General features: G+C 33.0%; 2 protein-coding genes and 2 long non-coding RNA genes across 4 annotated transcripts; all 4 read left to right on the top strand.

Moving 5' to 3' along the window:
- The first annotated feature begins 1,297 nt into the window (after positions 1 to 1,297).
- On the top strand, positions 1,298 to 1,786 carry LOC126721298 (TMV resistance protein N-like). Its single transcript, XM_050424353.1, has one exon. The coding sequence runs from the start codon at positions 1,298 to 1,300 to the stop codon at positions 1,784 to 1,786; it is 489 nt and encodes a 162-aa protein (XP_050280310.1).
- A 3,029-nt stretch (positions 1,787 to 4,815) lies between these two features.
- LOC126721297 (disease resistance protein Roq1-like) lies at positions 4,816 to 5,361 on the top strand. Its single transcript, XM_050424352.1, has one exon. The coding sequence runs from the start codon at positions 4,816 to 4,818 to the stop codon at positions 5,359 to 5,361; it is 546 nt and encodes a 181-aa protein (XP_050280309.1).
- Positions 5,362 to 5,749: 388 nt separating this feature from the next.
- LOC126720503 (uncharacterized) lies at positions 5,750 to 11,984 on the top strand. Its single transcript, XR_007653463.1, has 3 exons — positions 5,750 to 5,796; positions 11,535 to 11,807; positions 11,907 to 11,984. It is a non-coding gene; the product is annotated as an uncharacterized LOC126720503 (long non-coding RNA).
- LOC126720502 (uncharacterized) lies at positions 7,126 to 10,962 on the top strand. The gene is made up of 4 exons (XR_007653462.1): positions 7,126 to 7,264; positions 9,242 to 9,436; positions 9,915 to 9,982; positions 10,855 to 10,962. It is a non-coding gene; the product is annotated as an uncharacterized LOC126720502 (long non-coding RNA).
- Positions 11,985 to 12,084: the final 100 nt, after the last annotated feature.

Here is a 12,084-nt window from a genome sequence, read left to right as displayed (position 1 = left end):
TGAGTTCTTGGAGATTCTTCGATCACTAACTTAACCTTTGGAGGGTCTTTGGCTGGCATTCCACCGGTGCTCTCTGTAGGTTCTTTGTTCTCTTATTTCTTAGGTATCCTAATTAGTGCGTGTGTGGACAATCAACTCATTGACGATTTTGTGCATCATCAATTTGTATACAGATTTTTGAACAAAACCTTTTCAAAAATCAAATGGCAAGTATTTAATTTATTTTCTCTAAAATGTTAACATTAGAATTAAAATTAGAATGAGGTACTATCCTTTGGATAGGCAGTGTAGGGTGCTTAACACATTTCCCACCTTAACTGAACTTTCGAGTCCAAGAATCTTTGGTTTGAAACTTTAGTTTACTTCAATTAATTAACTACCCCCAAATAGGTTTTTAGTTAATTAGGTAACTAAAATGAATTAGACAAATAGGTTACCAACCACACTTTAAACCAATGGTTGGTGACGACATCTTAAAATAAAAATAAGAAAAAAGACTCACACACACCTCACCCTAGAAGCACATGTATACATAAACACATCGCCATGCCCCAAATGTGTGAAACCAAAAAAAGAAGAATTGAGAGGGAACCGAACATCCATAGCTTGGTGCACCTTCTCCTTTTGGCCCCTTTTCTTGAGCTTCCATAATAGAGAGATGATTTTTTTTTTTTGTTTGGTTGAGAAGAAAAATGGAATAATAGAAAATGTAATTTATATAAATTTACAGTCATGTCCCTATTAGATAAAATTAAAAAAAAAAATACTTTTTACATTTTTATTATAAAAAATATGAATGAGCACTTCATTAAAAAATAAATAAATAAATTAAAAACGTTGACAACATAGGTAGTGGGCATTTTAGTTCAAAGTTTTACATTTACTTCTCTCAATTTTAGAAAGATTGAATTTTGGTGGCCCGGAGAGAAGAGCCCCACTATTTATCTCTCTCTCTCTTTCTCACAACCAAAATCATATTTCTCATTTTCCCTTCTATTTTCTTATCTTCTTTTTCCATCTTCCTTAAAATCATCTTATCCAAACATACCCTATGGCAGGTAGCTTAATTCTCGGGTCCCGCAACGCCACTTTCAGCCACTTTCAGCCCAACCCAAATGCTCACGCTCACTATATGCATCATGCTTCTCCTACTAGTCAACGGTGACCTAATGTTTGAATGTTAGCCCAAGCCTTGATACAGAAAGCTCTCATGGCTATGTTATATCCATTTCCATTTTTTTTTATCTGCAACTCTTTTTGAAACTTTTCCACAAACAAGCTAGTCAGTTAGTTTCCAATGGCTTCTATTACTTCTGAAAGAGCCTGCTCCTCCTCCTCTTCATCATCATCATCTTCTTCATCAACATCTGGAAGGAAATACGAGGTTTACCTCAGTTTCCAAGGTGAGCAAACCCAAGATGGTTTTACAAACCATTTATATGAGGCGTTGAGGCAGAAAAGCATTCACGTATTTGGGGATGACGAAAAACTCAGACGAGGAGAACTCATGAAAGCAATAGAAGAATCCCAGTATGCAATTGTTGTTCTCTCAAGAAACTATGTTGATTCGAAGTGGTGCTTGGATGAACTTGCCAAAATTGTTGACAACACACAAAAGACGGGACTAACAGTGCTGCCCGTCTTTTACCACGTAGATCCCTCCCACGTACAAAACCAGACAGGGCCATTTGCAAAAGTGTTTGACAAACATGCCAGGGTCGATGAGGAGAAGATTCAGAAATGGAGGGCTGCATTGAGAGAAGTGGGCAATTTATGTAATTACTAATCGAAGAAATAGAATTTATTTTTATTTTTATTAGGAATGGTTTCTTTAGGTCCTAGAAAAAACATTTGGTGAATCCATCGGTGATTTCATACGGATCTAGATCCACAAATTTGAAGACTTTGAATTTTCTAATTCGGGAAACTCTTTTATTTATATATTTATTTTCCTTCCCTCGATTGTCTCTCTTGAGAATGAGATTTCTGTCTCTTTTTCGAATGGGAACAAAACCCCCATGATTTGGTTGCCGTCTTTCTACCGGGAATACATTTTTCGGGATGTAAAGTTCTTAATATATATAATTTATTTCTTTACAAGGGTGAAAATATTTTTCCGTAAAACATTGTACAGCGAACCAAACAGAGCATAAGAAACTTAAAATTTTAATTATTATTATCATTTTTTAGAAAAATGATAATTTGATTTGATTTTTTTTTTGAGATAATTAAAATAAAATTGACATCTCCCTAAGCAGGCAAAGACTTTACACGTGTGGAGGTGCCAATTAAGCTACAAGGTTCTTACCTTAAAATTTGAATTTTATATCGATTCACTCGATATATATTATTATTGGCTTAAGATGATTTTTTTTTTCTATTTTATTTTTGTCTAAATATAGAATATTATGGTAAATAGTAATAGATATTTATTATGTTTGTGTTTTTTTTTTTTTTTAGAAACAAAAATAGGGGCCTTTATGGCGATATTACACCCCCGGGCAGGGCGCCAAATGGCCTCGGACAGGGTAGCCCGATCTCGGGGGTCCACCTATATCACTATGTGGGGAGTTACCCCACTAGGGATGCCCACCAACGGATTCCTGCGGGCAGCGGGATTCAAACCTAGGTGTGGCGCACGAACCTTACCAACTCAACCAAGCCCCCGTTGGCTATTATGTTTGTGTTTGTATATGAAATTTCATATTTTAGCATGTGGCATTTTATATATTATGTTTGGGTTTGTATAAGGAAGTATATATCTAATTTTTTTTTTAAAGTAGTTATTAAATATTCTCAAAATATAAGGACATGATTCTCTCCTACATTTCTGGTAGTTCTTATTAATTAAATTAATGGTAAAATCCACCATGAATATGAGAGGGAACATCATGTCAACATACTCTGAGAGTGCCTGATAATTTTTCCTTAAAAAAAATATGATGTATCAAGATTTTAATGGAGAGCTTAAATATAGAATTAAATTCAAAGTAAAAAATATAACCTAAAATAATGATATGCAAAATTGTGAGACATCAAAAGCTTATGAGTCATAATATTATAAGGTAAATTAAAGTTAAACGACTTCCTTTGAATCTTTGATATATAGTTATATACTAGTAGTATCATAATATGCTAGTGCTATGCATGACTTGATTAAAATTATGTGTAAATAAATTGAAATTATCTTAATAATAATTAGTGAGACACTTGATACTTTACTAAAGTTTTACCTTAAATAAATTAACTATCTTTATCAAACCTTATTAAATTTTGTTTGAAAGACTTAAACTTGTTTTATTTATTTATTTTACCATGAATTGGTTGAGTTAAGTCTTTAAAAAAAAAAAAAAAAAAAAAAAAAAAAAAAAAAAAAAAAAAAAAAGGCACTCCAAATCCTTACTATTAGGTTCGGGTCGGATTAGAAAAATCCACCAAAATTAACCCATTGCCCTTTTCACCTTGTTCTATTGATCATTTTGATATTTTACAAGTGTGGAAAATATAACAAAGTAATGTAATCCAACAATTAATTTGTCAAAGTACTTATTTTTTAGTGTGTATATATATATATTGAGCGGTGTATTATCACAAAGAGTTACATCATATGTAACGTGAACTTGACCCTAGAGAGATAGAGAGATTTTTTAATTTAATTATTTATTTTTTTGGTTTTGAGATAGAAATCATATTTTGGCCTAATCTAAAGGTCTGTTTGGTTGGAAGGGTGGAAAAGTGGGATAATAGAAAATAGTGGAAAAATGGGAGGAAAAAAAATATTTTAATTTCCCTCATTTTTGTTTGGTTAGAAGTGGAAAAGTGGAGGGATGGAAAAAGTGAGTTTGTATAAATTTACACATATACCCTTATTAAAAAATAATACTCAATTAAAACAAAAAAAAGTGATAAACAATCAAAAAATAAAAATCAATCACCTAAATTTATTAAAAAATAAAAATCTTGTCCAAAAAAAAAAATCACATCTAAACAAATCAAATAAAATCAAAAACAAAAAAAAAACAAAAGAAAGCAATATATATATATATATATATATATGAGCACTGGACGAAGCCTGCCCAGTAAATCGAAAGAAAAAAGAAAAAAAATGAACAAGAGCAATGTGGATGAAGTTAAAAGTGAAGAAGAGCAACGTGTACAAAGCCCTTGTGCAACTACACATGGGCATTTTCATCCAAAAATGATGCCCAATTTCTCCCTTCAATTTTCTCCCCATTTTAGGGAGAAATTTTTTTGATAGGTTTGGAGAGAAAATTCCTGAGTTTCACCATTTTTTTTTTCCTTCTCACCCAACCAAACACACTTCAAAAAAAATTTCCTTCCAATTTTCTCTTCAAAGTTTTCCATCTACCTTATTTCACCTCCAAACAAATACATCCTTAGTATATAAGTATGAAGCTTCCTCCTAGATACTTGAACTCTGACCCTTGCCCCCCTCTAACTTACAAGAACTTATACTTGTAGAGTAACCATCATGTCAACGGTGCACAATGGTGAGAGAGAGAGAGATTTGAAATTTAAATCTCACCCCTTCCCGGATGACAAATTTGAACTCCACCTAGGGGAGGGGTTTTAGAGTTCTCATTTCTCTATTAAAGCAAACCATAGTAAAATTATTGAACGTTTTGTCTCTCACAATTGCCACTATCTCATCAAAATTATTATTTTTGTCTTTTTTACAAGCCAAAATCAATAATAATCCAGAACATTGTGGGAGGTATACATAGTGAATTGTATGGTGAATTGTTAAGTGTTTCAAAGGATCTTGTTGGAATAGAATCTAGTGTGAAGGAAATGATGGATTTATTAAATGCGGGGTTGGATGATATTCGCCTTATAGGGATTTGGGGGCCGGGAGGGATTGGTAAATCAACTCTAGCAGAAGTCATTTATTGTAAAATATCTACTCAATTTGACTCCAAAAGCTTTATTCGTATTGGTTTTGTTAAGGAAACAAGAAATGATGATCTTGTTCCTTTACAAAAATGCCTTCTTTCTAACATCTTGAGTGATAGAGAATTAAGTATAACGAGTGTTGGTGAAGAAAAGAAGATTCTAAGGCAAAGGCTCCATCATAGAAAGGTTCTTATTATTCTTGATAATGTGAATAAAAAAGACCAACTGGATGCACTTGTAGGAAGCCGTGATTGGTTTGGTCCTGGGAGTAGAATCATTATAACAAGTAGAGACAAACAGTTGTTGACAACACATGAAGTGAATGATATGTATGAGGCAAAAAGACTTGACAATGAGAAAGCATTAGAGCTCTTTAGTCAAAAAGCCTTCAACCAACCCCATCCTAAAAGAGGTTTTGAGGATTTTTGTATCGTTGAAGTATGCTAAAGGACTTCCTTTAGCTCTTGAAGTTTTTGGTTCCTCCTTGTTTCATAAAGAAAAACTTGTATAGAAAAATTTCCTAGATCAGCTGAATGAAAATCCTAATGAAGAAATTGTGAATAGACTTGCAATTAGTTATAAGGGGTTGCAGCATAAGGTTCAAGGATCATTTTTGGATATTGCCCTTTTTTTCAAAGGAATGGACAAAAAAAGAGTTGTAGATATTCTAGGAATTTCAAGTTACTGCATACATATACAAATCCTAAAGGAAAAATCTCTCATTACCATTGTGGGGGGGGGGGGGGGGGGGGGGAATGCATGCATGATTTGCTACAACAAATGGGTAGGGAAATTGTTCATCGTGAAGCACCTCAAGAGCCTGGATTACGCAATAGGTTGTGGCATCATAAGGATATCTTTTCTGTATTGAAGAACAATATTGTAAGTGGATTTGTATATATACATAAGCTTAGGGAAGTATATATATTTATACAATTTTCTACATTTTCTATACTAATTTCACTGTTCTTGGTTACTAGGCACTACAACAAACTTTAGTTATTTCAACCCTCTTTTATCGAGGGTTTACTAAAATCTGTGGATACAACCTATAAATACAAATGCGGTAGGATATGTTACTTAACTTTATTTCAAAAGTTATTTAGACCCTCAAAATAAATTAAAACACCCTTGAAATATATGTGAAAAAAAAAAACGCGTCAGTTTTTTCAGCCCACAACCCTTGATAAAAAATTACAAAATTTTCAGCCCTTGAAAAAAGCCCACAACAAAATTTTCATCCCTTGAAAAAGCCCAACAAAATTTAAAAATATAGCCCAAACGTAACCAACAAACACACAGCTCTTATCACTCTTTCATTGAAAGCCTGAAACTGAGAAATCTCACAGAGCGCATGGAGATCTCATAGAGCTCAACGATCATGGAAATCTCATAGAGCTCGACGATCATCGATTAGGTACGATCTCGGTTTTGTGACTCTTCCTCTCTCTTGGCGTTGTGTTTCTCAGCTCTGGTTAGGTACGAATCACAAACCCTAATTTCGTCTTGATTTTTTTGTTTTTTTGGTTTACCCACACCTTTTCATTGATTTCCCCATGATTTTCGTTTCACATTTCTCAAAAAACTGAGCTCATCATCGATTTCCCTATTTCGATTTCTAATTGTTCGACCTTTGCAATTTCATTATTCGATTTCAAATCATAATCTCTGTTTCCTTTACAGTTTTCATACAAATATTGATTGAGTTTTTTTAGACACTCTCTAAGACTTGATTTATTGTGTTTGTGTATTCAAATTTAGTTTTCTTTCTCTCCGTGTGTGTGTGTTTATTTCAATCTGCATCGTCCAACTTGTTGGCTTTGGTGGTGAGTGTTGACTTTGAACTGTATGTATCTACTAGGTATCATTGTTAGCTATTGGGAATTTGTGTTTAGTAGTAGAGGAATATTAGTAGTGCTTAAAGCTTACTTGGGTTTATAGTGAAATAGTAGTATTTTAACAATTCCAGAATGGAGTTACCCTAAAACTTTGGAGACTCAGAGGACCTTAATTTGTAATTTACTATTTTAAACATTGTGTTTGGGATGATGGGTTTATTGAAATGCTATCGGTTTTTCTTTTGATGGTAATTTGGAATGGACAATTTTTTGTTTAGATAACAGAATGGTTGAGGCAAATTTAGTTTTATTTCTTGTTTATTTTTTTTTTCCAGTGCTTTGGTTCATATTTTATGGTTGAAAAGGATGGGCTCCAATAGAATTATAAATATTTCTGTTTGACAGGCTATTCAAACGCTGATCTCAAAGGGTGCTAGATCTGGTTCCAATCCTGTTCTTTCAACCTGCCTCTGCATTTTCTTCCCAAACGTGATTTTAAATATAGCAAAAAGGTAACAATTCTCCTTTATTTATTTAGGGTTAAGTAAAAAGTGCAACAGCAAAGCTATATAAATAGCATGCCTTTTTATCAATTTTTTTTTCTGCTGTATGGTGAGTCTGCTTGCTTTTATGTGCATAAGACAGTTGTATACCTGACATGATAGTGGATAGTCTTGATAAACTATTGTTCTCACTTTTCATTAATTGTAAATTTACTAGAGAGATTGCTATGTGCTATTGCTATGGTTGCTTCTAGCCAAATTCACTTATATATTGCAGTAGAGTGTCCTATTTGAAGTAGGAAATAGGACAATGTTATTGTCTCATATAAAATACTGTTTCTTTTACCTTCCTGGAATTATGATTGTGCTGTGGAATGGACTGAATAAGTCTACCGAGTGGGTTAGACAGCAGATCGTCTTTCCACTTAATATTGTGGATGCTTATCACTCTTTTAATAATAGTTAGGTGAATTCATTCTGTGTTACCTTTACTTACTGAAAGCATCAGACTGTTACCTTTTTGTTCACTCTTTTGGCAGTTGACTAGATTCTATTATTTCTTCTTTTGCAGCTTACTTGGACTTGCTACAACTTCTATCAGCGCATTGTTTGGGCAGGTGAGTTATCCCAACAATTTAAAATGATCAATTTGACAATCTGAGTTCTTGCTGACATAAGGTTTTAATCATTGGAAAAATATTAGTTGATAAAGTTCTTGGTGATGATAGAGTAGAGACTGAATATTAGCTTGTGTTTGTTTATAAGATGTGTTGATGCAACATAACTTTTCTTCTATTGGGAATGTATTTCCAGTGCAAAATGAATGAAGTCAAAATCTAAATTTGGAAATCGTTTTAGGTGTATTGAGATTGATAAATAAAAGCTGCAGAGTGCTGAGAAATTATATTAAATAATGATTTATGCAACTAAGTTGGTGCATCAGATATTAACCATCTTGTTTTTGTCTAGTTTTCAAATTTCTTAGAATTTTGGCCCTGTTTCTGAATCATGGTGTTTGAATTTAACAATTTAGCATGGTGTTTGAATTTGTGTTGTTACTGTCACTAGTTTTTTTTTTTTTTTTTTAAAGAAACAATCACGCACACACAAGAGATGGATAATGAAATTATTGTTGCGTAGTTTTGTTATATATAGAATTTTTGTTTGATGAATTATGTGTTAACAATTTAGCATGGTGTTTGACTGGGTTTAAAGAGAAGCAAATGGTGCAGCCCACTGCTTAGCAACTTGGTCTTTATTAAATAAGCTGGCTAGTTATTTTGTTTTAGGCTCTGCTCCTCAAGTTTTCAGTGTAATTCATATGGTTTCTGCTATTTCAATAAAATCTTCTTGATTTTTTATTATTGTGGAAAGATTACATTTTGTCCTTGAAATTTGTTGAAGTTGGATTTTCCTCCCTTAAATTTTTATAGAGTGATAATCAAATGGAGCTTTCTGTATAGTCTCAGGATAAACAATTTTGAGGTTTTGAGCTTTCTACTATGTGGGTCCCACGTGAGTATGTGTGTTGGAGACTAGTGTACGAATGATCTGACACCAAACAATGCGAATTCTTTGTAATGTGTTGCATGGAGATATGAGTCCTGTTGTTTATTGACTTTAGTCATTTGACATAGGTGGCAACCAGGGACGGCAGTAACTGTTTTACTTTTTTCTATCCAATGTATATATTGCTTTTATCATAATCTAGAGGCCTAGGGAGAAATTATGGAATGCTAGACCCTAACATTACAGTTTGTTAGAAATTATGGAATGCCTGACTTTATACGTTAAACTAGTTGATACTTTTTATTAGATTGTTTCTGGTTCCTCTTGTATCATATCCTTAGAGCTATGGGGCTGGAGTCACTCCTACCAAGTTATGGGGTTCCTTCTCATCTAGAATGTATGATCTTGAGAAGCGACTCCAAGAATCTGAACAGAAATGCTTAGAATCTGAACAAAAACGAATAGAGGCTGATGCAGAGTTCAAAGAAGAAGTAAAGCACTTCAAAAGTATGCTTGAACAACAAGCTATTCAAATGGCAGAACAAAGAAGACATTTTGAGGAACAACAAGCTAGTCAAATGGCAGCACAAAGAGCACATTATGACAATATGATGATGCAAATGGTGAGTTGTATCACCTTGCAATCAGCCCAATCTAGTAGTGATCACTAAGGTATGAAGATCATCTCAAGCTAGTCACTGTTTTAGTTTGCTTTTGCAATCCTTATCTGATTTATATAACGTCTAACTGATTGCTGGAACAAAATGCGTATTGGATTGCTATTGTTAACAGCAAGTCAAATAATAATATGCATGACTTAATCTTTTCACTGGCATGCTTTGGTTGGCACATTTCCATGATTTAGCTTGCTATTGGTCGGATTTGCTATGGCTTTATTCCCCCTAACAGATAATAGGCAACTACCAGAAATTCAAAATGAAAAGTGTGACAGAAAGAGGAATGACTAACCTGCGATAACCTTTGTGTGGGGTTGTGAACCTGAAAGTTTCCTGCTTTTTTTGTACTTAAACACGAGTCAATTTTCACTGTAAATTAAACATTTTCTTCTTTCTCCATGTTACTACAATAGTATTTTATCTCATAATTGAATATTTTGTGAATATTCTCTAAGCTCTATCTGTTTGGGCAGCAACTTGCAAGCTAATGAGCAACGTCACATGCTCCATTCCTGAGTTTACTTGTGTTTCATCTGCAAAGGTTGTATTCCAATTTCTCTCTTAATGTGTTTTTTCCCTAACTTCTTTATTAGTGTGTTTCATACAAAAATACCTGCACATGCTATATGTTGTTCTCCCTTTTGAAAGCTTCCGTGAAATATTGTTCCAACTGAATTTGTTTCCTCGTTGTACTAAGTGATATTAATAAGAAAGTGGAACCAATATGTTGTCACCTAATAGACAATGATTAAATTTCATAACCTAAACTTGCATTTTACAGATTTTTGATTTATAGAAATAAGTCGAGGAAAACTTTGAGCTCTTGCTATTTGAAAGAATATAGCTTTCGTCTCCACTTTTCAAGTTTTATGCACTTGATCTATAATAATTTTCTTGGTAGTGTGAGAATATAGGTAATGGGTTAGTCTGAAAGCTACTATGGATCAATTCATTATTGCTTTTATCATTACAAATTTTTGTTGCTCTGTTGAGTTGTATCACCTCACAATCAGCCCAATCTAGTAGTGATCACTAAGGTATGAAGATCATCTCAAGCTAGTAAGTGTTTTAGTACTATTGGATAAATTTGGAATGACTTGTTGAGCTGTTGGTACTAGTTTGCTTTTGCAATCCTTAACTGATTTATATAACATCTAACTGATTGCTTGAACAAAATGCGTACTAGATTGCTATTGTTAACAGCAAGTCAAATAATAATATGCATGACTTAATCTTTTCATTGGCATGCTTTGGTTGGCACATTTCCATGATTTGGCAGGCTTCTCAAATGATTATATATATGGATAAGTCTAGTACTGATGTATATCTGATTTATCTGTTGAAAGTTCAATGTTGTGATATTCTGTTCCTTTAGTCTGATTTTGAAATTTCCATTTTTGTTTTTTTTTTCAGGTGGCTTTGCTGTTAATTTGGGTTGCTGATATAAGGAAACATGTGAAGAATTTAGAATTTGGGAAGGGACACGTATATAAAGCTGTGCATGTAACCGATTTTTAGGATGTATTAGGATTTGTTCTGTTCACCTACTACCATGTCAGATTGTGCAGAGAACCTTGTTTTTACATTTTAAAACTCTTGCCCCTGTTGACTATTGAATTAGATCATATAAATATTGATCGGGTTAATCTTACTTTTGGTATCATATAAATTCATACAATTATGAATTTTTGTGTATGTATATATAAATATATATATATATATATATATATTTATATTTATATATATATATAAATGTTTGTGCATGATTGTGGTTTTTTTTTTTTTTTTTAAATAAAATAAAATCTTGTTTTGAGGGTCAAGAAACCCATTAAATAACCTTATTTATCAAGGGTTGTAGATATAATTTTTTTAAACCTTGGTAAAAGGTTATTTAAGGGTCTCTTTACCCTCAAAATAAGATTAGAGAACTTATTTTAAGGGCCACGAAGGCCGTTAAAATTTCTTTTTCGACGGTATATATTTCGAAGGTTATCAAGGGTCAATTGGACTTTTAAAATAAAATTTTTCAAGGGTTTTTAATACTTTTTTTAAGGGTTTTGACCCTTGAAAAAAGTCAAATTTGTTGTAGTGAGGGAACAAAAAATGTTGAGAGCTTGATTCTAAACTCGCCTCCACATAAAGAAGACTTGAATGCCAATGCCTTCTCAGAGATGACAAGACTAAGGTTATTTAAAATCCACGATGTGCTTCTTCCTAAAGGCCTCACTTATCTTTCTAATGAGCTACAATTGATCGAATGGCATGATTATCCTTTGAAATCCATGCCAAGGAGTTTTCAACCAAATAATCTTGTTGAACTTATTATGCCTTGTAGCTGCATTGAGCAACTACCAAAAGGATTTAGGGTAAGATTTTCACTAATGCAAGTTTTTTTTCTTTGGTTTTTTAATAAATTAAGTTCTTGACCACTTAGTTTTTCATATTTATTTTTGGTTTTATCACAGAACTTAAGCCAGCTAAAACTCATTGACCTAAGTTACTCTCAAAGCTTAATCAGTACTCCTGATTTCATTGGATTTCAAAATCTTGAGAGGTTGATTTTGCAAGGTTGTACAAGATTGTATAAGATTCACCCGTCAATTGGAACTCTCAGACGACTTATTAAATCTAAAAGACTGCAAA

This window comes from Quercus robur, chromosome 4, assembly GCF_932294415.1.
Source record: "Quercus robur chromosome 4, dhQueRobu3.1, whole genome shotgun sequence".
NCBI lineage: Eukaryota > Viridiplantae > Streptophyta > Magnoliopsida > Fagales > Fagaceae > Quercus > Quercus robur.
Note: the sequence above shows the minus strand (reverse complement) of the source record. Positions and strands in the feature narration are given on the sequence as shown.

Coding starts and splice junctions, on each gene's coding strand:
- LOC126721298 (XM_050424353.1), top strand. CDS start 1,298: ATGGCTTCTATTACTTCTGAAAGAGCCTGCTCCTCCTCCTCTTCATCA.
- LOC126721297 (XM_050424352.1), top strand. CDS start 4,816: ATGGATTTATTAAATGCGGGGTTGGATGATATTCGCCTTATAGGGATT.